The sequence below is a fragment of the Salarias fasciatus genome, chromosome 3, assembly GCF_902148845.1.
Source record: "Salarias fasciatus chromosome 3, fSalaFa1.1, whole genome shotgun sequence".
Lineage (NCBI taxonomy): Eukaryota > Metazoa > Chordata > Actinopteri > Blenniiformes > Blenniidae > Salarias > Salarias fasciatus.
In genome coordinates, this window is record NC_043747.1 from 16,487,157 (window position 1) to 16,510,881 (window position 23,725).

The following is a 23,725-nucleotide window of genomic DNA, read 5'->3' on the forward strand; positions in this document are numbered from 1 at the left end:
CGCTGTCATCGGAAAAGATGTTTGCCACTTCACACTCAGACAGCGTGTGTAATCTGAGAGAGTGTGTGTGTGTGTGTGTGTGTGTGCGCGCGCGCAACAGTAGCTCGCTCGGACTGTTGGACCAGCCTGGAAAACAAACGCTGCTCACGCTAAAGTGTAGAAAATCTCCTTCTCAGGCTCTCTGATTGGAACGAAAACAGCCACTTCATAACTTTTCAATTGACATGAATGACCTTAAACTTCCCGGGGACCCAGGGCTAAATCTGAGCTCTGGACCCCATTTAACCCCCCCCCCCCTTTTTTTTTTAACTCTCTGGGCTTTTGTTTTTTTTAGCTATTTGCAGAAATTTGAGTTGCACGACTGTGATTTCAGCTGGTTGTTCGCCGTAAATCCCGATAAATTACAGCAACAGATTGCCCCAACCAGCCAATTAAATTGTAATATTAACCTTTCTGCGGTGAGACTGGTTTTATTTTGATTTTATGACTGTAAAATTGTCAAAAAAGAAAGTAAAATTAGAGAGTGCTTCTGTGGTTTTCTCCATCATCGCTGTGTTTTCGACTGCGCTGTCAAATGCTCGACACGCCGGCGAATCCTGTCTGTAATTGGACAGAGGTGCAGCAGAAGCGCTTGGAGCAACATAATGACTTGTATATATGGGCACAAAAAGTCCCGTTTCTTTGCTTTCTGGTCATTTTTTCATTTGTATGACTAGAAGTCACGGAGTTATGCTTATGAGAAGTACGCACGTCAAATCCTGTCGTCTGCAACCGGACGCAAATTAAAGGGTTAAAGGGTTGTGCTTTTTAACTGGTGGCTGCTGAATCTAAATAACTCATAATAATATGACAATTAGAAAAAGAGATTTCAGTGTGAAACGGTCAAATAAGAGGATATTCGTAAAGAAGTTTTCATACTTTCAGGCTAGAGTTGACAAAAGTAAATATATAAAGAAATGGAGGGGGGCTCCACTTGTCTCCGTCTCTTCGGGTTATATCTGCCTCATCACAGCGTGCAGCTTTTCCAGTGATATGCAGTTTTGCTTTGCCTTGGGTTTTTTTTTTTGCCTTTCGGGCTCCGTACAACTCACTGGCCGGACTTCTGATCTGATTTTTGTGGAGGATGTTACTAAAGCCTCGGAGCAAGAAGGCAGGCGTAGCCCGAGGCTGGAAAACTGCTACATAACATTTGTCAACATCAAATATATATATTTTTTCACGGATAAAAGTCCTGCGTTAGATCATTGATCTGGTATTTTTCACCCCCCAAAAAATGAGGGTATGATTTATACATTTCCGTATGGAGCCTGTAAATTATTTAAAATGCATGTGTGTTGACTTAAGTGGGGCAATAGATACTCTCCTCTGTGTGTGAGTGGACTTGAAACAGTCTGAAAGCAGAGATGGACAGCTTCCCAGCTGCACAATATATATTGTAATTAAATAATAAAAAAAAGGTCATATCACTGCTAACTATTTCATACCTCATGGCCACACATTAGAAAACAAAACAGGAAGACATAAATAATTCAAATCAATAAAATCACAAAAGCACCAAGAAATTAAGTTAATATGAAACAACTTCTCAAGAAAGTCCAACTTTTCCCGGCTCGATTTGCTTTGATGACCTGCTGAACTGTGAGACGGTGCAGAAGAGGAACTATTTCCAGATTGCGCCTCCGTATCGCTCAGTTCCACTCTGGTTGTCATTGCCTGGAATTAAATTTCATATTGCCTGAAATTGAAAACCGGAGTTATTTTTGTTCGGAAAAAAGAAATTCAAGCAGTTTTTTTTTTTTTTTTTTTTTTTGATTGCTTAAAAGATCAAGTGAGTTTTTAATTGTCATACAACAAAATGGTGCAGTAATTAGAGAGTCAGTGTAAATGTGCCTTTGATTGAGTGTTTGGTCAATAATCCAACTTTGTGTTGAGAGATACAGGTGAAAGCACCTTCCCTTTGAAAGATATGCAAATGTTTCCTAAACCAACATATTGCACCTTGAGCTGCAGCGTATGTGTACGTGCCTCGGAGTGAAAATCCCATTTCAAGCGGAAAAAAAACGTGAAATGGGGGCAGTAAAATAGCACTTCCCGTGACTTTGGAGCGGAGCCGAAATGTGACTCGTGTCCCAAACTAGACGGACGGACGTGACAGAAATGATAACATCAGCATGTACACAAATCCACATCACTCACGGCGAGGCGAGCCGTTTTCCTGCCGCGGAAGGCCGGCTGTCACTCAGCACGCGCGGAATATATAACCAGGGGCTGCAAAAATCGACCGAGGGGAGGGGAGGAGGAATAAAGCGGGAGGGCAAACAGTGAGCGTCCTGAAGTGTACCTTAATGCAAATGACGCGGCTTTACGTTGATGGGAGTCGATATGAGGCTGGAGCCGGGGTGCAAGTCGCCGGAGCTGAGTCTGGATCTTTTTTTCCCCAAACGGGGAGCGATAATGGAGGCAGGGAGAAGGCCTGGCCCGGCGCTGACCTTGGTAATAACAACAGAGACACAGAGAAAGACTCCAATCCAGTCTGCGATCCCTTCCACAGACTCGCCACACAGTCCTGCCGACGCCCCCCACCCCCACCCCAGGCCGCCTGCCTTCTTGTGTGCAGTCTGATTGAGGCTGACTGCGGTATTATTTCATTAATTAAGTTTTGTCCACTTCCTCCGCCTCTCCCTCCCGTCGAACCGGGGTGGCGGAGCGACGCCTATCCCCTCCTCTGTCCTCCGTTGCTTCTCATCCCCCCATCACTGCTGATCATTGTCTCAATTACTCACCCCCCCCCACCCCCCGTCCTCCCTCCTTTCTCCTCTTATCTAATCCCGCGCTCCTCCTCAACTCTCGCCTCCTCCCCGCCTCATCCCAAGAAGAACCTCCCGATTCCATCTCCTCATCTCTGTCTCTCATCGGGATTTCACAGAAGTTCTGTGATTATTTCTACCTCCATGGAGCGATTACCCCCCCTCCCTCCCCACCTCCCTCCCCACCTCCCTCCCCCCGTCGTCCTGGAGCACAGGCAACATTTCGAGGCGTTCGGCAGCCAAGATTGGGAGGGGAATGTTTTCCATCCCAGGGCAAAGCGGCTCTGATCTTCCCTGTTTTTTGCTTTGTTCCTGTAAAATCCACGTTCGCAGAAATAGTGGCACCTGTTAACATGTCTAATGGATTTAAGAGGATTTGTCATGATACAGTTCGGTGTTTTAACAAAAATTGCCTTTGTGATATTTGTGACCTGTTGAATGTGATGTTTCAAAAAAAAAAAAAAAAAGGGCTTGCATTTGCAAAATCACATTTGTGGAAGCTCTCGTGGTTCAATTTGGCTCGGCTGCTCTTTGTCTCTGCCTCTTCTTTGTATCCATTACCGCTCCACTCTCCCATAATGGAGACATTAGGGTCTTTTACCTCTCTGCTATCTATCATGTCATTTAAACTCTTTCCTTACTTTCTGTTTTTAACTTGGCTACCGTTTGGGTCTCTCTGCATGTCTTTGCCTCTGCGGGTCGCCTCCTGATCCTCCCGTCCCCATCATATCACCGACGGCTTGTCACAGGCAATCAGTCTCCTCGCTTGATTTCCCTCCGCCTCCTCCTCCTCCTCCCTCCCTCCTCTCCCTCGTCTTCCTCACCTCCCTCGTCTCCCGTCACTTCCTCGTCCTCCTTCACGTGTCAGCAGTTATTACTCTCAGAAATCATACCCCGGCGCCCGGCTTCATCCCGGGGTACCTCCGCCCTCCTGCTCACCTGTATTCTCACTTCCAACCCTCCGGCCCGTCGTCGTCACTCCCCGTCCTCCTCGCTTTCTCATCTCCTCAAGTTTTCTGCTAAAGCGTCCTTCTGTAGGTCCATTTAGTGTCTCATCTCTCTCCGAACATCTCATTTCCTTGTTTTCTCGTTTCGAGATAATTATGTTTCATATCCTTCATTTTCATAATTATGTTTTCAAGTACAACATGCCGCAGGAGAAGAATATGTAATTAATGCTGTTAAAAAATAGATGTTGTGTAGTGCAGCTGGTCTTAATTGGTTGATTAAATGATGATATGTGGATGCATTATTCAGCACAAAAAGAAAAATCCCCGTTTTTTTTGCATAAAATCCAAAACGGTCAAAACATGAGTTAATTTTTCATAACACACTAACAAATGCCAGAGCAGTTCAGGGACTTAACCACTGGGTTTGGGAGGCTGTATTATGGGTTTGGAGGGTTCGACGCCGCGCCGTGTAAACGGTCGTTATCTAGAACAGGGTGTGTGACGTCGAACGGACGGAGAACCGCTCCTGTTTTTGTTTTGTTGATCGGAACGCCGCTTGAGAACATCGGGATCATGTTGAAGACATGTTGCCACAACATGAACGCGACATCGGAGCCAAGGACGTGGCTGGATAGCAAGTTTTTTTTTTTCTCCCTAATTTCAGTCACTCCACTTCTTTTCATTTATTCGAGCTTCATCAAAATCAACGACGCTGTCGACACGCATTAGCGTGAGGGTTTCTGTGTCACAACAAATAGTGCGAAAAGTTGCCGAACGGAGAAGTTTCTCGTTAAACCCCGGCTGTCTCCCGGCTTTCCCACAGCGCCGCCGTTCGCCTTGACCTCCGCCTGCTTCTCTGCTCCTCCTGCTTTCACACTGCAGGGATAGAGAGAGAGAGCGATAGAGAGAGGAGGTGTTAGAGTAAAGCTGCCTCTTTTTCACACCTTCCCTTCTCCGCCATCCCTCCCTTTCTGCTCCGCTTCAGACAGGCTAATCTATAGCCTGGAGGTAAGGGGCGGAAGAAGATGATTTTTTCAGACTTTTTTTTTTATAAGGAGGGAGAGGTGAGGGTTAACCCCTCGGGGTACGGCGGGGAAAATAAGGGTAGACGAGCGGTGTGTGGAGGAACGCGTTTGCTCCTGTATCTTTTACCGGCCTTCCGTTAGCTCGGGCGCCACAAACCGATGCGGGGAGTTTTCGCGTCCTCTGAAGGCGGCGATTCGGAAATCAGGGAGAGAGGCTGCGGGAACATTGGCGTCCGGCGGGCGGCTGCACAAGCGATCAGCTGCAGAGGTGTGATTCTCGCTCGCTCTCGTCGCCTCACACATTTCCTGTCGGCATCACCGAGTTTCCCTCTCCCCGGTTTGACTGCTCCTTCATCCTCCTCCTCCTCCTCCTCTTGTGGCCTGCACTCCGCTGATCTTTAAAACATTCAGACATGCTTTACGTAAGAAGCGTCAGAGTGAGAGCGACGAGCGTCGGCAGTGTCCGTGAACTCTTCGGCCTCCTTCCGATCAGAATTCCTGAAAATCCCATCCTCCCCGTTTCCCTTCGCACTTTTTACAGTGTAAGAGAAGCTTTTACGGCATGAAAAGGCATATTAAATCCACCGTTGCCTGCATTAACACGCAACTCCCTCAGTTTCAATTAACAATATCTCCTTAATTCTCTTAATTAAAACATAAGCAGTGATAGTGGCGGGGTATTACCCATCGCAGCTCTAACTCATCCAACACAGTGGGTATTCCCACCAATCAAGCTTCTGATTTGTGTCTCAGGGGCTCCATTTTACTTTATATGTACTCTTGATTGGATTACCGTCCTTTTTTCTTCCCCCCTCCATCCAGCCTCAGCCGCTCCACATCCCCCCCCCCCCCCACTCCTGCTATTCCTGCAGCCCAGGCGGCGGCTGCAGTCGAGTCCATGCAGTGCGGCGGGGGTGTTAATGAATTCCAGCAGCCTGGTAAATGAGGACTTATTAAAGTGCCGCTGCCTCATGGTTTGACATTTCAGAGCTTCTGGTGGAGTTTTTAAACCGCTGCCTCTGCAAATGTCACTCGACAACTTTCCGCAGCGCCTGGCCGTACCGGCAGGGGCCGGGGTCGGGGATGCAGCGAGGGCGAGTGGGCTTTAACGCTTCTCTCTCACACACACACACACACACACACAACCTGTTACCTGACTAATTACGGCGATTCTCTGTCTGTCCATCCCCGCAGCTACATCAGATGGGACGCGTCAAGGCCTGGAGAGCATGCGGGGCGGAGTGTGCGCCACGCAAGGCATGAAGGTGGTCCTGAAAGTGGGACAGAGTGAGTACTCTCAACTTTATTTCCCCGTCTCAAACTCCAGACGTCTCCCCAAGTGAATCACTTAACACGCAATAAAATGAGCACTCACTGGGGCTCGATCGTCCTCTTAAACTATTAGTTTTTCTTTGATATTCTGTTGGAACAAGAGCCGACTCTCAGATGACACCAAACATTGTTGACCTTCTAAATCGGTTCTTCCTCTGGTGTGCTTAGTCATGAATCCTGATTGTAAATTCAAAGTGCACAGCCAGTTGTTGTTTTTTTTTTGTTTTTTTTTTTAAAGTGACTTTTCCCAGGGTGGATGTGCTTTGTACATGCAGCCTGCCACATGTTGGAGAAAAAGGAAAAAAAATCCAGCAGCTTTTTTCAGACTGAGTTTCAGTTCGCGAAACTCAAATTAGGTAAACATGATATCCAGAGAATCGGTACCGGTTTTACAGGAAAATCAAAAAGCAGCATAAACAAAAGATTTGTCCTGTTGTAAATGACTCAGCTAAGGAAGAAAGATTGACTTAAATGTTTAAACCAGAAGATTTCAGATAATGTTTTCCTTGTGTCGGGATGGGACTGCCAGAACTGTCTTCACTCATGTGGTTCACTTTCCTGGTTCATATCTCAGTTGAGGAACAAATGAGACAGCAGCTCTTATGACGCCACATCTAGACTCCCTTTGAAAAAATATCAGACTAATTTGTAAGCAGAGCGAGATCTGTCCTTTAAATTGTTCACACTGCACTAACAACCCCATCAAACAACAGTTTGTTTTATTTAGACAAACCCTCGCAAGTATGAGCGCTCTGGAGCAGCAGTATTTAGGTCAAAGGAAGGAAAAAAAAGAGTGGCTGAACATCTGCTCGTCATCAGCGAATAAAATAGTCTTTATCCTCTAATTATAATGACATCCAACACTCTTCTATACACACTTTGTCCAGACCGGGGTTGTTGAGCTGAAAATTATACAAGGCAGCACATGAAAGAGGCAGGCTGCAACAGGACAGGTCAGCAGCCCGTACCGGGGCTGACACACACACACACACACACACACACACACACACACACACACACACACACACACACACACACACACACACAAACACACACACACACACCAGTTAATCCAGAGGACCTGGAGAAAATCCACATCCGCTCATCTCTGCCGGATCAACTCTGCCACTGACTCCAAACTTTAGAAATCTGAATTTGATTATTATGACCCTCAAATTTAAAAGTCATGCTCTCTTGTGTTCCCCAAAACAATTTCGCAGGACCGTAAACACAAACTGTTTTTGTAAAAGGACTCAGAACCACTTGCGGAAAGAGAGAAAACAGCTCAAAAGCGAAGAGTAGCGGCACTCATGGCCGCACTACGTCTCCCAGTTTATCCAGCTGGATAGCAAACAACCAGGAGACGACGGAGAGCGCTGGATAATCGAAGTCAGTTGGTGAAAAATGGGGAGCACCGCGCATCTCCAGACTCCTCGTATTTTGAGCTGGCGCTTCGTCCCAGTATAGACGTGATTACCGCATGGACTCCAGCTGCCTCCACCAGCCTGGATTCGGCGCACTCGGCGTTGTCTAAGTGGGCTATTGAGCATATTTTCATGCATGCATGAAGGGAGGCAAAGTGTCCTCCTCCGGGGCACACTCAGAATCTAAAGAATCCAGCTGAGGAATCCTGTCTCTGCTCGATGAGAGAAAGTGTTGGTTTATTGCCTCCTGCATGAAGCCTCCAGTCCTCCACATCTAACGTCGTCCCACATCTGCGTGGAGCCGAGCAGTGGCGGCGTTCGCTACTCGCAACCCTCCTCAGCTTCTTAAAACCGGCTCTCTAATCTTCCCCCCTTCTCGCGCACGGAGATAGGTGCGCGTGTTTTTTCTCGGCGAGCATATTAGGGCTGGTTAAGTGGCGGGAACAGCGGAGAAGTGTGGGATCAGTCGGCTCTAATGAGCCCTGTTGACTCCCTTCTCACTCTGCCTTTTAACTGCTACTGACTCATTGCTGGACACACGCGTGGATGCAACACACACACACACACACACACACACACACACACACACACACACACACACACACACACACACACGCACACGCGTAAACATCCTCTCACACACTTTGCAACATGCAACTAAAAGCGCACACCTGTGCGCCGCCACACGCAGCAGGACCCGCCAGCTTAAAAGCATGATAACGAAACGACTCGGTTCAGTGTGAAAGCACACAGTCAGTGATTTTTAATGAGTTGTAGTGGCGCGCACGTTTAATTTGTTCAGAAAAATATTCGCTGGTAATGACCCGCCCGTGCTGGTTTTGCAGAAAAACGTCAAAAAAAAAAAAAAAGAAAGAAAAAAAATGCTCTTTCAAGCATTTTCACTGACCTGTACGGTCCAGCACATAATGGGCACCTGTCCTTCACATGACACCGCCACACACACACGCACACACACACACACACGCGTGAACTTATTTGCAGTTCTTTGATCGGTGCCGTGTTATCGGGCCTCCTGTGTTGTTGGTGCTCCTCAGCAAGAAGCCAAGTGGTGCTGTTGTGGCTCTATCAGCCCGGAACATCAGCGCAGTCAGCTCGGCTCAATAGAAACACCACCACACACACTTTATTTCCCCTGACTCCTTTCACCACACAGGCAATGGAAAATCTACTTTCCTCTTACACACACACACACACACACACACACACACACTCACACACTCACACCTTATTTGTCATGTCTCTTTCTCTCCTCCTCTGTCCTTCCTTCACCTCTCCTCTATTCCCACTGCATTGGCCGTTTCTTTTTTTAACCCCTTTTTTCAATCCGGCGACTGTTGCTCGTTTCCCTTTTCAAATTCCCCTTCTCCCCGTCCTCATCACCTTCCCTTTTTGCTTTGCATGCCGGCCGTCCCTCCTCCCGGCTCGCCCCGCTCTGCTATTTCCACTCTCTTCCGTGTCTTTTCCATCTTATCTGCCATGTGGCTGAAAGGTCACGTCTGTGTTGTTTGTCGTCTAAATAAGCGGCGTGCCGCCTCGTGGTGATCTCTGATGAGATATGGCGCTTCCCGCTCCGCTCCGAGGAGCACGCTCTCGCGGGCGCGCACATTCACACCCCTCGCCCGGCGCAGATGCACTGACCTGTCCTCTCCTATTTCACTCTTTATCTATCTCGCTGGCTGTCTGGATGTGTCTCGCGCGCACGCAAATACACTCAGACGCCCGAAACCTCCCCCCACAGGCCCCCGCTGACCACACAGCGGTTTCTATTGATCCGGCCGGCGCCGCCCCCCAACTTCTGTTTGGTTCACTGTCATCGGGGAGCCTCCAGCCAATAGCCTCACACTTTTCTAAATGTCAGTATATGTAGGATGATGGCTACGCACACACACACACCCACACACACACACACACACACGCTGGAAGCTCCGTCCTTGTGAGGCCTATCTCATGACATCATGTATTTATTTGTTTATTGTGTTCAATCAGTTTGTTTGTCCGGAGCCATGTGTTACAAACATTAATCTCAATTCATGAGAGGAGACGTGCAACAGCGGATTTAGAAAAAAAACTAATCTCCATATGCAATACCCACATGAAGCAATTCCAATCAAATGAATAAATAAATTCTTTGCTATTAATAGTTTGCTTTCTAGTGTGTGTGTGTGTGTGTCTTTTTTAGCTTTGTAGTCTCATAAATGAAAAAAATATGTGCAGCCACACACACACACACATGCACACAGTACCATTGTGTTGCCTTCCTATGGATATACCGCCTGTAATAATCCCTGACGTTATCCGTCCTCTTTCACAATAATCCTGACCCTTACCTTAATCTGATTGTCGCCATTCCCAGAAAACTACATTTCCACCCTCAAAAACACACAAATCGGTGTGTAACTCTGCATTTCGGACCTCAAATGGTTGGCTGATTCCCAAAAATTCACAGAGACAGAAATACAAAACCACACACACACACACACATACAGGCTACATTTACATGGACATAAAGCATTTTGTAACATCTAACCGGAACCCCAAAATCCACAACAAAGCGTTTTACCACAATACCAGAATGTTACCTGAGCTGGGAAAACCACAGCTTCACCCCTTAAAGACATGCAGACCAGTGTGTATTTTGGACCCCGTAGAGGACCTCAGGCTCCACGAGTGTTGTGTAATCTGAATTTGTCAGGCCCCACAGACACACCCACACACACACACACAGCAGTGTGTGCACACGGAGAAATGGGATTTTGTGCGTTTACCGTACAGTGCCGTACCCATTTCGTTCTCCCCCGGTTGCTGCGATGACCGCTAACAGACTTCCTTTTTCAAAATGTTGCACGAGCTGCTGAGCCGCGCAGCCATAACCCGACATCAGACTGTTTTTTTTGCGGCCCACTGTTAGCCAGATGGCTCCGAGGCCAGCAAAATTAGTATTTTCTGAGCCATCTCTTTCAGCTTTTGAGGAGTAGCACTTATGCAGTGGCTCACAATTGTGTGTGTGTGTCTGTGTGTGTGTGTGTGTGTGTGTGTGTGTTTTTGCCTGTGTCACATAAACGCACTTTAATGCCATCACCATTACTGAGGGCTTGCTAGACAGATGGCCTGATTTAGCGACTACAGATTACAAGCCGTTATGGCCTTGTGTAAATTCGTTCAGGCCAAAACAACAAACGGCCTCTCTTTAGTTTCCCATTCAAACAAATGGAGAAGTGCTCATACGTGGCACATCGAAGCCGAATCAATATGTGCTCTCCTATAATGGGAAGGGAACGAAGGGAAGCCTTTATTAAACCTCTTCCGTCTCCATCTCTCTTTCTGGCTGGCTAATCTCGCTTATTGGTTCCAATTCCGCGAGCTTTGGCTGTAGCGGGAAGACGGAGGCTGCCTGAGTATTTCCCCTCGTCTCACTGCGCGCTCGTGCTTCCCTCCTCAGGCCCGTATGGACTGATTCCAAAGAAGGAGCCTCCGGCGGGACGCACCACCAGCAGAAACCCAGGTAAGCAGGAAACCAAACGGGGGGATAATCCGCTGCAGATTTCATCCGCAAAACGGTCGGACAGACGGATGGATGGATGGATGGATGGAGTAAGCAAAGACTGGTAGATCAAAATGGAAAGCAGCAGGAAGCGGGGAGGGAGGAGGCGACAGATGGAGGATGTGCAGCGGGTGACATCTGTGGATCTCTCTGTTTAATTCCATATTTCTTTCCTTTCTTTCTTTCGTTCTATCTGCCTTTTCTCTCTCTCTCTCTCTCCCACTGGTCTCCATCCCTCGCCTCTGCACATGGCCCTGCGAGCTAAGTGCTGCAGGCGGGGGATCGAGGGCTAATAGCTACCTTGGGAGAATGACAAGAAAAAAAAAAGGAGGGAGGAAGAAAGATGGAGGGAGAAAGAAAGCGAGGGAGAGGGCAGTGGCGATGGCATTTCACAGAGTTATTATTGTCATTAGTCGGGGCGGCCTGGATTCTGCGGAGAGAACGCAGAGGAAGGAAGGAATGAGGGATGAAGGAAGTGATGGAACAAGGAAGAGAAACAGAAAATAAAGAGAGACGGATATGGAAAGAGGCTAAATTCATGCTCCACCTCAGAGCTATTCAGTGGAGGGGAAAGAACACAGCTCTCTCTCTCTCTCTCTCTCTCTCTCTCTCTCTCTCTCTCTCTCTCTCTCTCTCTCTCTCCATGGCAGTCAGTTTGTGTACAGTGCCCAATAAATCAGGGATTTCACACATTTTCCAATCACTTTCCTGCATTTCATATAGGTGAGAATCACACGTGTGAAGTCGGCAACAATGACAACGATTGTTTTCGCTGAGATGAGCGAGAAGACGCACGCACACACACGCACTCGCGCGCCACACAAGACTGTTTTATTCACGCGCACAACGAGCGGTTTTACGCATTCTGACTCTCGGGCACGGACGCTTCAACACGCACTTATCCGCTTATCTGAGATGATTGTTTTGCTTCCCGACAGAAATTTCTCGTCCTCATGTGAACGCATGAACTCTCTCCTGTTGTGTTTGTTTGTTCCCTCTGATCATCACTTGGGATGTAAATAAATACAAATACATTCTTTGGATATGTCGGTAATGTTTTTTGTTTTTTTTTCCCCCCCTTCTCTGCAGATATGAGCATTGTCGGAATTTTAAAAGAGTTTTATTCCCCTCAGTTTGCCGCAAACTCCACTCAGCCAAATCAAAACAGCACTCACACACTCACTCTGTGCAGATGTCCGCTGAGGATAAACATCCCTAATTTGGTTAGAAATCAGAGGGAAAAGCCACTCCTGATGATTGTAGTCTGCGTGATGTGAAGACGAACTGCCAGTGCTCCTGATTTCTTTTTTTTTCCTTCCTTCTTTTTAATGATGCAAATAGGCCAAATCGCACGCGGACAATCTATACACTTTCAGGTTCAATATTACACCGCGGCTGAGTCAAACTAGCGTTCAATCAGTTTCCAGCGGAGTTGCGGTGCAGAGGTTCCTCCGGTGTCGACCCAAATCCAGTTTTAAACAGATAGTTATTGATTTGTGGAGCATTCCTCCTATTCAGTGCATGTGCAACCCCGCCAAACGTTTGGGGAATAAAGATTTTTTTTCAGGCTATTAACTAAGAAAGCTTCTTGCTAATGCTTCCTTTTCTATTTATTCCAAATAAAGAAGGAAAAGGGCTGCAAAAACCAGGGGAAGTATAACTGCAATTAGTCATTTGCTACTTGGGGATGTTTTGCTTCCTAATATGTGCTTTGATTCCTTATAAATGAACATTTATCGGTATTATAGTTGTTCATATATAGTATAACAGGGCACTGCTTTGCAGAATTCTTCATTCATTCTGCTGACTGGAGGTTTGCCTGCCTCAGCCAGGTGTTGGTGGATCCCATTCACCATGCTTCTGAACTCTTTGTAACACCTGGAGGTGACTATTAGACCAGGATTATAACACAAACCCACATGTTCAAACCTCCGAGAGAAATAAATATGTCTGCAGTAAGAGTGTGATGGTTTATTGGACAGGAGCGGCACTGTTAATGTTAACACAAATGCAAGGTGAAAGACAACCACAGAATCCCTCCACTGGTTTCAACCCTGCTTAAAATGCTTAATTTTATCTGTACAGACAAAAGTAATGAGCATAACAAACAATTGTCTTATATGTTTACATTAATAGATATTCTATACTTCTTTTTTCATATTGTAGAGCCTAAAGATAATTTTAGCTAAGCATGCATCCTGGATAGCTCCTATAATTGTACTTTTGTTTTTAACTATAGAGAGAAACAGGTAATTTCTTGCATTACTCATTATTCCCGGCAGTGACGAGGACTGTGTTTTACCCAAAGTTTCCACTGCGACTCTGAAAGAGAAACTTTATGCAGCACGGCAACTTCTTTTTATCGTAGCAGGATGAATAGGAAGAGACAAATTCATTTAAAAAAACCTGCCATCTTATGTGCGAAGCCGCAATGAGATGCCATAATGCATGAGTTGCTGCGGCTCCAAGTAATTATGTAATTTTGTCACATCCCCTTGAATGTATTCATGTAAAGGTTGTTGATGCAAACAGGCGCTGATTCACACGTTATTTAGGCTGAAATGTGCAAACATGTGCAGGAGCGTGGTGGATGATGAAACTGTTCCAAAAGAATTAGTGAAAAAATGGCCAATTTCGACATTCTGCCGTGTGAGATACGCTGGAGTTGGGAAACGGATACTTAAGGACCTTGATTTCTGAACCGCTGCGTGTAGAACAGGCAGAAGTGAAGAGGGAAATAAAGTCTCAAAGCTTAAACTTGGATGGTTAAAAAGGGGCGCAAAAGGAAGAGGGGGGGAGGAAGTGAAAGGTGGAAGCGGAGAGGTGAAGGAAGAGCATAATAATGAGAGCTGGTGAAAGACGGCAGTCATAATGGGGACGGAGAATGAGGGATGTTGTGCTAATGGACGGAGGAAGAAAGCGGGGAGAGTAATCAGCGTCGGGCAGTAGCCTTTAGCTCCCGGTCTGTCCGGCACGGCGGGGGGCCGAGCAGCGGGTGGGCGGGGAGAGGTGCTGTCACGGTAGTGTACATCAATACGGCGGTGTGTCTTGTTTGCGCGTCCTCGTTGCTAGGCGCCGAGCCCCGAGCGAGGCGGGTCATTATGGCTACAATAACCCGGAGACGGAGAGAGCCACGGAGCGAGGGGGGGGGGTGAGGAAGCGGCGGAGACGCCGCAGCGAGACAGACGGGGAGGAGAAGAAAGGGGATGTGTGCCAAGAATAATGATGGACCAATCCAGAGACTCTATATAGCAGAGAGTCGCATTACCGGCCTTAACCAGTCCACAACTCGCATTCACACGGTCCTGCGCCAGAGCCGTCCCCGCCGCCGCCGCCGCCTCCGCCTCCCCGCTCTCTGAAGCGCACGCACACCTTCCAGACCATCATTCACCTGCTGGGTTCTGACCCCGGCCCCCCGCCGAGAAAACCGCCGGCTCCCGGGCTGTGAAGATCTAAGGTTTCAGGCAGACGGAGTGAGCGAGGGGCTGACAAACAGACGGGCGGCGTGACAGACAGTTTGATAAACAGACAGACAGACGGAGACGACAGACAGGCGGACAGGAAGGCCAGCGGGCAGGCGGAGTGTGTGGTCTGGCGGCGGGGAGGCTCTCTTCTTGTGGCGGACTGTAATACTAAGTAAATACAGTTGTTAAGGGTTAGGGAAATAGAGTGTGCTACCTTGACACACACTGTGGCTTCGCCGAGCTGTCCACAAGAGTATATAATGTACAGTGCGCTCATGCTCTCTATAGACATTCCTCTCCGTTTTATACGCGCCGCTGTCCACTCCATCACGTCAATAAAGCGACCGCATATGAGCCTGTGTGAGATCCGCCGAATTCCTCCGAGCTCAGCGTGTGCAGCCTCCACCGGCTGAGCTCCACCGTTAAACATCTCTCAGGATATTTGTGGTGCACGGCCACGAGGAGCGCCGCCTTCATTTAAAGGCTCTGGGATTCTTGCTCATATACTATATTCATCGCTACACATCATGTGGAGTAGTTCAGTTTCCTGAAAGGCTGCGAGATAAAGCAAGATGCCCATCACAATGGAAGTGAAACTGAGAAACCAGTTGCAGTTCTGAAAGTTCTTTGATTCTTCTTTTCCAATGAGATTACAGATTCTCTGTAATTCAGCAGTATTTTGATGTCTTTTATTTTTGTTTGTGTTTTTGTGATTTGTTGGCAGGTCAGTATCCGTTGATTGTAGTTTGGCAAAGACCGTACATGAAAAAAAAAGCGTCTGGCTGGCAGCATACAGTATCTACAGATGTTGGTACAATTCATGCCGCATATCATAAGTTATCTTCATATGATGACAGAAAAGCTGAATGACATCTGACTGGACAGTAACCATTAAGACACCTTCTAGAAAAGTACCCAAAGTTGCCACTTGGCGTGTATGACAGTATTCGGCTTCACTGTTGGGTTTTGAATCAGATATTGGTGTGCAATCTTTCATCAAGGCTATCTTGAGGGAGAAGGACTTGCAGAAAAACACCACAATAATTGTCTGCCTTACAGAGACCTATCCCATGATTTCCGGGAAAAAAGAATGCTTTGACTCTTAAAATGATTACAAAGTTGAAAGAAATCTTCATGAGCGTGTGCAGTCGTCCGTCGGCCCGCCCATCTCTGACGGGTTGTTCAGACAGCAAAGAGGCTCCAGCACTCTACCCTGCAACCTCCCTCCTGCTCGTTTTGCAGAGACCCCCAAGCTGCCCCCAGAGCAAATGAGATATATAATCTCTCCAGCGGCTCCTGGGTTGACCTTGGGGCCTCCTTCCAGGAGGACGTGCCTGATAGACCTCTAATGGGAGCTGACCGGGGGGCATCCTTATCAGATGGCCATACCACCTCAACTAGCTGCTCTCAATTGTGGAATCGTGTCAGCTTTTATTGCAGTGCAAGGGATTAAGGCTAACACTATCCATTACTGGGTTTCACTGTTGCCCCAGTTGTGCAGAGATTTCTTCACATTCCCTCAACATTTTCGATGATATTTCATGTTGTGGTTGTATCCATAGTTCAGTGCGTCACAGTTCTATGTCCACATTTTGAAGAGTTCTGATTCTGAAGTAAGATTGTTCTCCGATGTGTTTCAGGGAGTGCCGGAAATTCCACCCAGCCTCGAGGACCGTTCGGGGATGACGGCAGAGGTGAGAACGGACCGCTCCAGTCCTCCAACATCGCCCTGATCGCCGGCGCGGCGGGCGGTTCTGCCTTTCTCCTGCTGGTCACGGCGGTGATCTGCGTCGTGTGCTACCGGCGGAGGCACGCCAAGCACTCGGACACCCACCACCCTCCGCTGTCCCTGTCCTCCCTCACCAGCCCCAAGCGGGGAGGCGGTGGCGGCATCACCAGCTCCAACAACAACGGCTCGGAGCCCAGCGACATCATCATCCCCCTGCGGACGTCGGACTCGGCCTACTGCCCACACTACGAGAAGGTGAGCGGGGACTACGGGCACCCCGTCTACATCGTCCAGGAGATGCCGCCTCAGAGCCCGGCCAACATCTACTACAAAGTATGAGAGGGCCACCGCTCCGGCCGACCGGACAAACCCACCTCCCCTCCGCTCATTACCGACCGACCCCCGCCCGCTCAGAATGAAGCCACAGCAAAGCTTGCCACCACAGCTCCAAACCCCGATCCCCTCCAAACCACCAGTGTTGCCCGTGGGACCCCCCACCCCCCCACACACAAACCCCCGCCACAGTCGTGTTTCCGCCCTGATTAAACCACCCCGACACATTCTCACACAACTGGGCCTCTAAGTGTGCGCGAAAGGGCAGAGTAGTAGCCATACATAGCCCTTCTTAACATGGCCCTCGTGGAGAGGCAAGAGCCTCTGAGTGCCCTGTTCTCGCTAACTCAGAGCTGAATGAGCCTGAGCCGAATTGAAGAGTCATCCTCTAAAACGACGGAGTGTACGAGCACACTCTTTTCTGGGGAGTGTAGACCTGGTGATGGGACGTGCTTTAAAAAGAAGTTTTAAAAAAGGAGAAGACGATGACTTTGAAATAGTGAAAAAAAAAAAAAACAAGAACAAACTGAAAAAAACTGCATCCTAAACCCTTCTCAGCACCGGAGAACTCTGATCTCCAGAGACAGTACCTGCCTATACTCCACCGCCCCGCCCCTCAGTGCTCCATCAGCCAACCAGAGACCGGCCCCTGCCACTAACTCAACAATAGGATTCTAGTTTGTTTGTGTTGTTTCTCTTGAGGAAAAAAGAAAAAAATGAAAAGGAAAAAAAAAAAAAAATTAAAAACCACAGGGGCCACAGACTCACCCAATCAGCGCGTCCGAGCGGCGGTCACATGACCGAGCCCAGGCCCCCGGGGGAGGCCTGACCGATCGGTGACACTCAGAATCTTGTATATTTTAATAAAGTGTGCGTGTCGTGCGACTGCGAGAGCTCCTACGTGCGTGCATACGACTTGGATAATAATTTTAGCGCCGCTGCCCCACATTAGACGTGTGCGTGCAGTTAGTGTGCTTCAGTACAGCAAGTTTTGCATATGCGTGTGCGTGGGGTTCAGTTTGTGTGTGTGTGCGAGCGTGCGTGCGTGCGTGCGTGTGTGTGTGTGCGGTATGTGTGCGTTCTTTAGACTTGTCTTAAATACCAAAACACAAAATAGTGAGCGAATATCAAAAAAGTGAGATTTTTTATCGCTATCAACACTTATAGATTATATATATGAATATCCAGTAAATAATTTGTAGATGTTTCTTTCTGTTTTCTATTGTTTTATCATTTCCACCCACTCTGTTTCACTACACTTCTGTTGCTAGTCGTTTTTTTTTATCCGCTGTCTTTTGTTCTTTCACCACTTAGCGCGACCTTGTTTCCGCCTCTTTTTGCTTTGTATATTAATTTAATCTTTTTATTTTATTTTTTTTTAATTTCCCGGCGATCAGAGGTTGTTTCTCTCTTCCTCCTGTCCCTCTCTCATTCACCCCCCCCCCCCCCCACCCCCCCAGGGTCTTTCTGCTCTGTGTATATTTTTATAGCTCCTTGTACTATGCTGTAGTTTTGAAGTTTAGACCTCGTTTGTGGAAGTGTTGAGGTAGAACCATCTATGAAAGCTTTTTTCCCCCCCCCTTTTATTTCTCAATTATTGTTGTTTTTTTTTTTTTTTCTCAGCGCTTTTTTTTTTCAGATGGGGGAGTGAAAAGAAAACGGGGTGGGGGTGTTGTGGGACAGAGGTGGCGACGGTGGCAGAAAGAGGAGTTCTTGGAAGGAGGAATAAAGCGTCTTAATGGAAGACTTTAAAAAAAAGAGAGAGAGATAGAAAAGACTGTGAAAGAATTGCACACTAAAGAAGAAGAAGGAGGAGCCGAGGGGAGGGGAGGATGGGAGCAGACGAAGGAAAAGGATGGACGGAGGAGGAACAAGGAAAACCCTCCACTCTGATCAGAGGTGATGGACCGACAGCCGAAAATGGATTCTGAAGTTGAACTCTTAAAAAAAAGAGGAGGTCCCATAACACAAACACACACACACACACACACACACACACACACACTCACACACACATCTTACATGAGGTGGCACCTTTTAGATTCCTCTTTTTTCTCCCAATTTTTTTTTTTTTTTTTGGTTGAAATGCATCTCCGTGTCACACACTCATTCCTCACAACAGAAACTCCCCTCGGCGGTCCGTGCCCTCTGTGTCTCTCTCCGCTTCACACACACACACACACACACACACACACACACACACACACACACACACACACACACACACACACACACACACACACACACACACACACACACACACACACACACACACACACACACACACACACACACACACACACACACACACACACACACCCTCCCGACGCAGATTTCACACCTTTTAATGACTGTCACAAATGCCTCCTGATTGCATTGAAAGACGTCCACTCCCCTTGCACACACACTCTCACACACACACTGATTACTTTCATATGACTGTATTTCTGTGATTAACCCGATGGACACGGGAGCGGTGAAAAGCGCGATTGTGTGGCGTTGCCGTGTTTTCTCCTCCCTCTCACACACTCCCACGCCCTCTCTCTCTCTCTCTCTCTCACACACACACACATACACACACACACAGACACACTTTTTCTCTTGCACAAACACACTCGTGCCCGGCACCTCAACCTCGGAGGGCAATAACACATCGCTGTGTTCAGAGGTGCAATATGTTCACATGTGCATACTAATAAAGCTGTTTTGTGTTGCTCAAACATGTTTATGGCTTCTGTGTAAACTGGGTGGCAGCGGAGAGCTTTTACTTTTTACTTTCAAACACTCACAAAGACACACACACACATTCACACACACACACACACACACACACACACACACACACACACGTACACATACACGCACACAAAGCCTCCAGTGTTGTAGCCATGTTTTTTTCTGTGTGACGCCAGTGTTTGAATCTGGACCTTACATTTCTCAGATGTGTTTTGTATCAGTATCTAACATCATATATTGAGATATCTTTCATACTTAAGTGTCACATCCGTCTGAAATGACTTTGTTCAACACACGCTGATGATGTTCCGATATGTTTTTGTTTTTTTTTTGTTTTTTTTTTTTTTTTATACCATGATGGAGGAGTGTGGATTGTATTTGACTGTATCGAAATTGATTTTAAAGATGAAATGAGAGGAAAAAAAAAAAAAAAACAAACCGCCTCAAACTCTTCTTTCTGTACAACTATCGACTTGTGTTCTTTCTGTATGATGTTCCGTCTTTGTCTATTTAAAACGCTCTCAGAGAACCCGACGTGTCCTCCCGAGTCAAATCCAGTGTCTGTTACTCTCTCTTCGGCAACTCCTTTCAGAGCACTCAGATCCAAAATGGCGGCTCCTGGTTCAAAAACAAACACAGTGTTTGGGGGGGGGGGCAAGAAAAGAAAACATCTGGGATTATTACTGCACCAACAGAGGAGAAGAAGATCAAACCATTGCCTCGTTTTTCGTCCCATTTCGCCCACTTTCTCTTGGCCCCCCAAGTTTTTTGTTTCCTTTTGTTTTTTTGTTTTTTTTCAGTTGATTGTTTGACTGTCATGTAGAGGTTCTATTAAAGTTGTTTCCACGGCTGCTGGAAAGAGAGAGAAAAATGTGCTGTTTTGCGTGGAACTGGAGAGAGAAAAAGAAAAGAAAAAGCAGCTGCTGCCGAGCGCCCTCACCTCTTCCTCCGTGAAAGTGTGTGTAAATGTGCACAGTGTGTGTGTGCGTGCGTGCGTGTGTTTTCTTTGTGCCAATGGCGGGCGAAGCCGAGGTCGAGGTGGCTCTCCTGTGTGACGTTGTCGAGACTTTGTATTTGGGACACCTCCGTGTGAGAGAAGGGTGGTTTTCTTCATTTTTTTCTTTGTGTCCTCTCCTCCTCCTCCCCTCCTTCTCCGCTCATCACAGCTTCCCCTGACCCCGCCTCCCTCACCTTTCTTACCGTATTCCCCATTAGCTCCTCCCACTCCCTGTCGACACACCTCTAAAGAGAGGAGAGGGGGGGGGGGTAAAAAAAAAATCTAGTACATTCCTGGTTTGGAAAAAAAAAAAGGTTGAATAAAAAACAAACAAAAATGTTTAAGCACCACGTTCCTGGTCCTGTTGTGTGGTTTCTATTTTCTCTCTGGTTTTTGGAGGGTCTGCAGAGGTCTTTTGTTCTGCCTGGTGTGAGTGCGAGAGCTCCTGAGGCCCACTAACCCTGGCTTTAATGGAAGGTCTCTCCTTATCTCTGCTCTGGGCTTGTCTCAGCAGGGGCTCTTTCACTGCCTCTGCTAATAACACCGCCGTATCACACACACGCACGCACACACACACACACACACACAGAAGCTCTCCCACCGGTGTTATCTACAAGTTATCGAATCCAGCTTCGTTAGTGTTTCGCTGATTTCATTCCCTCTGTCTCCCCACTTCTCCCCCTCTAGCTTTGTGAATCATCGCTATGGCAACTATTAGCAGCGTTTTCTCCTTCCTAAAATATTTGCCTCATCTGGTCCTGGATGTGTGTGTGTGCAAGTGTGTGTGTGTGTGTGTAGTTATGGGCCTTTACCAGAGCCCAGCGCACCACCAGGGTGGCCCAGGGTTGAGATGACCAAGCAGCTGCCTTCACCCTTTGATCTGCGATGTGTGAGAGTAGATTACAACTCTCACACACACACACACACACACACACACACTCACACGTTGGTTGACCCCACCTACGCAAACACCACCCAACACAAACAGGGCCTTAACGCGCCGCCACACACCGGCATTGATCCTGGAAGACACTTGCCGCTGCCTCTGCCATGACAACCTGTCACTGTAACTCAGGCGGCGCACAATGACGGTTGGCAAACATCAATTCGCCGGCAAACCTGCTAATCTACCCAGCACCTGCAGCCGCCGCCGTCCTGTCATTTTTCATGTCCCTTTCGAGCCGGGCGTGAATGCGGGCAGGCTGGAAGAGTTCAGCAAGAATCTTATCAAGCTGTAGCATAAGAAGCTCACACCGATGGGAAAAGGTTATTTACTGTCGCAGAGGAAGGGAAATGAGTTTGTTTGGGCCATAATATTAAAGGTCCAGCTTTAACATTCTGAAAAAAAAAACCCTTCTTTTATACATTTTGATATTATTAGAAATTTAATTTGCATTTTTTAAGGGATTTTTTTTAGCTTGGTTAATGTTAATCTCTTTTTAATTTAGATTAGTTTTTTCCTTTTTCTCTGATCTTTGGTTTGCACAAATATTCCAGTGAAGCCAAACATCAATGGACGCGCCCTCTCCCATCTATACACAAAAGCAGGAAACTTCAAAATAAAAGCACCGGCCAGTTTCCAAATCTGCGTTTTAGACTCTGATTTCAGGTGAAAATGGACGACTTCTGCTGTGGCTTCGAGGGGATGTTAAAACAACAATGTTGTTCTGAAAAGGCAACTTTTTGAAAACTTCTTCCTAGGTGAAACTTTATGAGAACACTCTGACTCCTAAACAAGAGAAAACACAATTTTGCAAAAAAAAAGTTTCAACTCTATCTCAGTGTTTACAGGAAAACACAACTTTTGAAAAATGCCTTGACAACACCTGCCTGGAAATAGGACAAATCTTGTCTGAAATGCTGTGCATACCCGCCACAGCTGGAATAAATATTTCTTCTGCACAAGTACGAGTAGATGGACAATAACAATGTCTGCCTCATATAGTTCATCTTCTCTTTGGTAGTTTTGTAGTTGAGAGTCAGCTGTATTACCAATCCAACCTGGCCATCTGTACACATGAATGTTCGTGTTCTCCTCTTGCTAATTTCTTCTTTGTGCACGATTACATTCCGAAAAAACAGCGCCAGCTCGTGGCCTGGCATGCCAACTACATCATTTTCAAACTGTTACAGTGTAAACGTGACACTTTTCTAAAACGCAAATGCAAAACCATTGTGTTTTCACTTGAAACGTGTGAACAAAGGGTCTTTTCTTTAACATGTTTCAATACAGTTTTATCAACCTTTCTGTGGCCCCACTAAACACAGGAATGCAAATTTAATTTAAAGATAACATGGCTCATAAAGTTGAATATATACATAGCTACACACACCGAAACGTATGAAATTACATCTAGATATTAGAAAATGTGTTTTTTTATGGTTTTCCTAAACTAATTCTGACCACATTAGAGCGGACAAGGGAAATAAAAGTTGGAAACAGCTGATTTAAATTAATCAATTAAAGTTTTTTCAGCCTCACAAACCAAAACACTGACAACGAATTAGCTGAAAAAAACATTAAGTAAAAAAAAAAAAATAAATAAATTAGTCATCTCAGTTTCTCAGAAAAAAACAAAAGAGAACCATTTACTCTTTTATACCGTCCATCCTCACCGATGGATCACGCTGACCCCAACACTACTAATACAGACATGCAGTGGAGGGTAGCTAATTGCAAAACAAGCCATTTTTCATCTTCATAACACTAATTAATCCCAGCAGAAAAGCATTCGCACTCCAAAAGCTATTAAAAAATCTGCTTCCTTGAATTTTTATAGACTTGAACTATATTAGTTTGTCCCACATAACAGGATGTTGGGGGGGGGGGGGAGTGATGACAGTGTGGCAGCGAGCCACTGAAGCAGGAGCAGTTAAATTGAATTTGGAGGAATTAAATTCATATAACCGTATATTATTCTAAAGAGCGTCCGATATAAATGTTTATTCCTTTTACAGGGGTCGCCACTGCAAGTCACATGGTCGTCTTTAAATGCAACGGGAGGTGAAAACACCTCGGCGGGTGTGTGCAGGGCCTCTCAGTAGGAGTGCAACATTTCAGCGTTGCCTGGCCACAGTGTGCAACTCAGATCTCATAAACTTGCGGGCACCACTGTAGTGGGGATCAGTGACGCTTGCAATACTGCTGTTTATGTCTCTGGAAACAAAACAAAGATGAGAACGCGAAAACAGTCGCGGCGAGGAGGAACGAGGCCTACTGGAGACGCTGGAGGCGACTGGTCTGGCAGCGCCGAGGCGCTGACTCATGCCGGAGCCGCGGAGGGCTAATCTTCCAGGACGAACGGGGAGTTATCGTTCACTTGCTTTGAGATCCGTCCATTGTTTATCAGAGGTGTCACAGAAAAT

General features: G+C 46.8%; 2 protein-coding genes across 2 annotated transcripts in view; both read left to right on the forward strand.

The window, feature by feature from the left end:
- Positions 1–17,366, forward strand: part of efnb3b (ephrin-B3b) — an 87,531-nt gene extending 70,165 nt beyond the window's left edge. Inside the window, exons 3-5 of the mRNA XM_030118738.1 lie at positions 5,977–6,069; positions 10,999–11,061; positions 16,205–17,366. Coding sequence (XP_029974598.1) covers positions 5,977–6,069; positions 10,999–11,061; positions 16,205–16,632 — 584 coding nt within the window. The 3' untranslated portion in view covers positions 16,633–17,366. The remainder of the gene's footprint in view (positions 1–5,976; positions 6,070–10,998; positions 11,062–16,204) is intronic.
- A 962-nt stretch (positions 17,367–18,328) lies between these two features.
- On the forward strand, positions 18,329–19,861 carry LOC115408153 (zinc transporter zipt-7.2-like). The gene is made up of 2 exons (XM_030118749.1): positions 18,329–19,033; positions 19,185–19,861. Exons 1-2 carry the CDS (start codon positions 18,529–18,531, stop codon positions 19,601–19,603), a joined length of 924 nt encoding a protein of 307 aa, XP_029974609.1. The 5' UTR covers positions 18,329–18,528; the 3' UTR covers positions 19,604–19,861.
- The last annotated feature ends 3,864 nt before the right edge of the window (positions 19,862–23,725 follow it).

Bases quoted from the DNA above. Each gene is read 5' to 3' on its own strand.
- LOC115408153 (XM_030118749.1), top strand. From the start codon at position 18,529: ATGGACCGACAGCCGAAAATGGATTCTGAAGTTGAACTCTTAAAAAAA. The intron at 19,034-19,184 runs CTCTCACACACA...CTCTCTCTCTCT, and splicing joins CCACTCCCCTTGCACACACA to CACACACACACACATACACA.